The sequence below is a fragment of the Pan troglodytes genome, chromosome 2 (genome assembly GCF_028858775.2).
Source record: "Pan troglodytes isolate AG18354 chromosome 2, NHGRI_mPanTro3-v2.0_pri, whole genome shotgun sequence".
Taxonomy (NCBI): domain Eukaryota; kingdom Metazoa; phylum Chordata; class Mammalia; order Primates; family Hominidae; genus Pan; species Pan troglodytes.
This window is the reverse complement of record NC_086015.1, coordinates 184,886,471-184,891,754: the sequence shown is the minus strand read 5'-3', so window position 1 is coordinate 184,891,754 and position 5,284 is coordinate 184,886,471. Positions and strand designations below refer to the sequence as shown.

The window sequence follows — 5,284 nt, the reverse complement described above, 5'->3', positions numbered from 1 at the left end:
TCTATTTTAGAAATGACAGAAATTTCAATTTTTCCAGTACTTATTAATCATCCAGCCGTTTCTTTTTTGCAATTAACATTAGCACATGATGCTGGACTAGTAATACCAAGGTTTTTGGTATTTTGCTTTCTTGGCTGAGCACAGTATTATAATTCCCCGAAAAGTTATGTATAATCACAGTGTTATCCAAATAAATGAAAGACTCAAGAATAATTTCAGTGTCCATATTTCAAAAATTTATTTATCTCAAACTGTGCATAATGGAGTAAAAACTTAAGTTGAAAATGTACCTGTTATAAGGATGATATTAGTTCAAATATATACATGGATTCTCGGCAGACTGATTCAAATAATACAGAGCCGAATCTTTTAAAATACAACTACGGAAAATAAAGGGGGGAAAACCTTAAAATATCACAATAAATTTACAGAAATATTACAAACCATAAGAAAATATTTCAAACACAGTGATTTCATGGTTTTTTTTTTTTATCTGAACAAAATGGAAAGTTGGGATCGAACAAAAGCTATTATAAATTACCAACGATGTCAACCTGCATGGCCATTTTTGCTTTTAACAGTAAGTTATAAAATTTAGTACAATCTAAAACTTTTGCCCTTTTTAAACAAGACCACAGAGATGGTTCGCCAGTACTTATTCTAATTTTTTCCTTTTGTACAATTTTTAAACAATTAAAATGTCCATATTTGAATAATTTTCTTCTTTCCACGTTTGCAACTGTCCTAAATTTCAGCTGCAGAATCAAAATTCAGCAAGAAGCCTCTCCTTGAAAAATATTGGCAAATTCTCAGCTTATAAACAATGGACATTTTGATTGCCATGTTTATCTCGATAAATACTGTACAAAAGTTGCTTGCAAATATTAAAACATTTTTTTCGTCGCTTGGAGACTAGCTCTAAATATTATTGGTAAAGACTTTTGCAAACTTCCTGCAAAGCTCCTACCGTACCACTAGAACTTTTAAAAAGTTTTTCGTAGCTTTCTTTCCTCCAGATCTATACAAGGTCCATTCCCCCGCCCTCCCCACCCTCCCCTGGTTTTCTCTGTACAAAAATAGTCCCCCAAAAAGAAGTCCAGGATCTCTCTCATAAAAGTTTTCTTGTCGGCATCGCGGTTTTTGCGTGAGTGTGGATGGGATTGGTGTTCTCTTTTGCAGCTGTCATTTGCTGTGGGTGATGGGATTTTTTTTTTTTTCCTTTTTCTTTTTGAGCGTACCGGGTTTTCTCCATGCTGTTTCTTACTCTCCTCTTTTGCACCCCTCCCATTTCCCTCGTTTTTCTTTGAAAATTTCTCCCCCCTCCAGTTCGCTGTCCGGCCCTCACATGTGTGAGAGGGGCAGTGTGCCGTTAATGGCCGTGCCGGGCACCGGGCCGCTCTGGTAGTGCTGGGACATGTGAAGTCTGCTGGGGGCGGCGGGTTCCGGCACCTCGGCGCCGGGGAGATACATGCTGATCATGTCCCGGAGGTCCCCGGCCTGGCAGGGCGCCCTGGAGTGGGAGGAAGAGGTAACCACAGGGGGGCTGGAGCTGGCCTCGGACTTGACCACCGAACCCATGGAGCCAAGAGCCATGCCAGGGGTGCCCTGCTGCGAGTAGGACATGCTGTAGGTGGGCGAGCCGTTCATGTAGGTCTGCGAGCTGGTCATGGAGTTGTACTGCAGGGCGCTCACGTCGTAGCGGTGCATGGGCTGCATCTGCGCTGCGCCGTGCGCATTGAGGCCCGGGTGCTGCGGGTAGCCCAGCTGGTCCTGCATCATGCTGTAGCTGCCGTTGCTCCAGCCGTTCATGTGCGCGTAACTGTCCATGCGCTGGTTCACGCCCGCGCCCAGGCCGGCGCCCACCCCGACCCCGCTCGCCATGCTATTGCCGCCGGGGGCCAGCAGCCCGCCGGGCAGCGTGTACTTATCCTTCTTCATGAGCGTCTTGGTTTTCCGCCGGGGCCGGTATTTATAATCCGGGTGCTCCTTCATGTGCAGCGCTCGCAGCCGCTTAGCCTCGTCGATGAACGGCCGCTTCTCCGTCTCCGACAAAAGTTTCCACTCGGCGCCCAGGCGCTTGCTGATCTCCGAGTTGTGCATCTTGGGGTTCTCCTGGGCCATCTTGCGCCGCTGCCCGCGGGACCACACCATGAAGGCATTCATGGGCCGCTTGACGCGGTCCGGGCTGTTCTTCTGGTTGCCGCCGGCCGCCGCCGCGGTGGAGTTGCCGCCGCCGCCGCCGCCCCCCGAAGTTTGCTGCGGGCCCGGCGGCTTCAGCTCCGTCTCCATCATGTTGTACATGCGGGCGCTGTGCGCGGGCCCGGCCCGCCGGCGGCCGCCGACCCTCGGCCCGGCCGGGACTTTGGGGGGCCCGCGGGCGGGGGGAGAGGAGGAGGGGAGGCGGGCGGGGGTGTCGGGAGCGCAGGGCTCCGCGAGGAAAATCAGGCGAAGAATAATTTGGGGGAAAAAAAGAGAGAGGCAAACTGGAATCAGGATCAAAAAAAGCGCTTCCCTCCTCCTCTGGCCGATCCTGCCGCCGCCGATGATTGTTATTATTATTTTTTGGAAAGGCTTAAGCCTGGGGCTCAAACTTCTCTCCCTTTCTTTCTCTCTCCTCTTCTTTCTCTCAGTCCTAGTCTTAAAGAGGCAGCAAACTACTTTCCCCCTTTTGCAAACACTCTCTTCTCTGCCTTGACAACTCCTGATACTTTTTTGAACAAGTTAATAGACAACCATCCATGTGACGGGGGCTGTCAGGGAATAAATGGGTTTCTAGCGACCAATCAGCGCGCGGCGGCTCCTCCACTCGAGCCCAGCCTCGCTGCCGGGTTTTGCATGAAAGGGGGCGGGGCCTCCCGCGCCGCCGGCCGCGCGGGGGAGGCCGGGGGAGGAGGGGGCAGGCGAGGAGGGGGAGGAGGCTCCCAGAGCCAGCCTGCCAGCCACTGAGAAACCTTTGTATCCCCTCTCGCAGCAACAGGTCACACCACACGCCTTTTCGAAGGAAGTGGGTAAACAGCACTAAGACTACGTGGGGTTTTTTTTCTTTAAACTTAATATTGATTTACTTTTTGGTGCAGGGTACTTAAATGAGGATGGGACGCGGGAAGCAGCTAAGGTGCGGGGGTGGGGCAGGGCACAGTGGGTGGCTCAGGGCGGCTGTCCAACTCGTATTTCTGGAAACAGCCAGTGCAGGAGTTGGTGTGTCATTGTTCTCCCGCTCATCCACAGCACTCCCCCCCAACTCCAGCCCCTCTGGTGCCGCTCCCGTACTGCGTTCTTCCGCTCTCCTCTCTTACCTTACAGGTGCCAACACTCTCTCACACCCTTCTCACAGTCCCGACTAGAAGTTAGGAGACCCAAACCTCTGTCCTCAAAACCTTCCTTGCTTCCACGTAACTTGCTCTGTTCTTAAAAATAAATCCTGCTCGGACCATAAGGCAGACTCTAGAGCTGAGAACAAGCAGGCCTTGGTAAGCTGCCATCTCCCTGTCCAACTCAGCTCTTTGGCCCAGGAAACTGCAGCTCTTCCTCTTAGCCCCAGCCATATCTCCCACTAGACTGTCTTCATTCAACCGTAGCAAAGGGGATGCTTCTACTGTCTCCCCCCACTCCCCATTCCCATCCCATGCCTCCCCGAAAGAAGGGTTTCGGTCGTGCGGGTTTCAAATGGGGGCTGGGGAAAGACACAGACGGAAGGGCGCTCAAAAGTGCAGGCGATGGGGGAGGGTGATTTCAACTTCCTGGCATCCCACGGCACTGTATGGAGGTGGCTTTTGGGCCGCAGTCACAAACTCCCTCCCACGCAGAGTTCCCAGGACTCCAGCAGAACCAGCCCTGGCATTTTCCCCGTAGATTTCCATTGTGGTGGCCGCAAAGCCCAGGCCGCGCAAGGCTGGGGCTGCGCCGCAAAGGGGCTCAAGGCCTGGGAGGCGGGGTCGATGCTCTCCAGGCACAGGTGCAGGCAGCGCACACTGGGAGAAGGCGGCCGGGACTGGGGAAGGGGGAGCCCAGCAAGGCCCGGGTTAGAGGAGGATGAGATGGGGGCGGGGGTAGGGGCTCAGGAATCTTGCCCGCCCAGGACCCGAGAGGGTAATTTTAGCCGCTCTCCCATTGTCCCGACGTAAAGATTTCAATAGGTAGGCGCTCAATGCGGAGGGCAATGGCAGCACGTCCGTTACAAATAGGTAGTTTTGTTTCTCTTGTTGTCGCTACACGGAGTCAAACAAAGCCTCGTCTAAGTTTCCTTCCACTCTCTTGTTGGGATCTTTGTGGCTAAAATGCACTTGACTACAAAGGGTGGGGTGGGGGGGAATAAAGAAAAAAAAAAAAAACCTGATGCCATTTCTTTTTTATAAAGGGCTTAAACCATCAGGGTTACTTATTTTCTTTCTTCTGTAACACTCTCTCCGCCCCCTCCTCCCCTGGTCTACCCTTACTCACCCTAAGAAAATGTACTGAATAGTATCTACCAGCCACGTTCCATTTATTATCTTTACAAAACGGTGCATTGTTTTGTTCCTTACTAACCTTCTGCCCATAATCACTCCCCCGACCCCCAATTTCTCCAATCTCTGCCCTCCCTAGCCTGTTACTGTCAAACTCACACTAAATATACCCACTGGAAACTCAGAAAAGTTGTAAAAAAAGAATTCTGCAGACTTTCCTTAAGTTATTTCCAATCAACCTTCCTGCCCCCCGAAGGTTCTCCTTTTTCTCTCAAGTTATGGCTTGTTTTAGTTCTTGGGAACCCGGAAAGGGTGAGATTGGGTTTCTCAAAATGCATACATATTCGGCGCTCTTCAAAATACAGCACTGTTTTCTGTTTAATCGAGGTGTAATATTAAGGTAAACACGGACCTGGAGATTAGGAAAGAGAAAAGGTTGAGAAGATCTGGAGAAGAGAAGGCGGCCACCGGCTTTTCAGCGCGGCTGGTTTCAGGGATGTGGCTGGTGCGCCCCCTGCTGGTAGATTCGCTTTTCCAAGACTATTGCTTTTACCTTTAAAAGAAGGTATTTGAAAATAATTAAAGTAAAAAAAAAAAAAAAAGAGGGGGATGGAAGATCAGACTAATTATACATAATCTAAACAAAAGAAAAGTTAACATATCTTATAAGCTGCGGAACCAAATCATAAGAATCAGATTTAATTTGCCTAACTTAGAAATATACATACAACCTCGAGATAAGTGGGAGGTTAGACCATGGGAAAAAATAGGTACAAATTATGAGATTCAACATGTGAATGAATTATGATTGTCCAGACGCCACAAAGGGCAGACCAAGA

General features: G+C 50.0%; 1 protein-coding gene across 1 annotated transcript; it reads right to left on the bottom strand.

Annotated features, from left to right (window-relative positions):
* Positions 1-213: 213 nt before the first annotated feature.
* Positions 214-2,825, bottom strand: SOX2 (SRY-box transcription factor 2). Its single transcript, XM_516895.9, has one exon. The coding sequence runs from the start codon at positions 2,299-2,301 to the stop codon at positions 1,342-1,344; it is 960 nt and encodes a 319-aa protein (XP_516895.4). The 5' UTR covers positions 2,302-2,825; the 3' UTR covers positions 214-1,341.
* Positions 2,826-5,284: the final 2,459 nt, after the last annotated feature.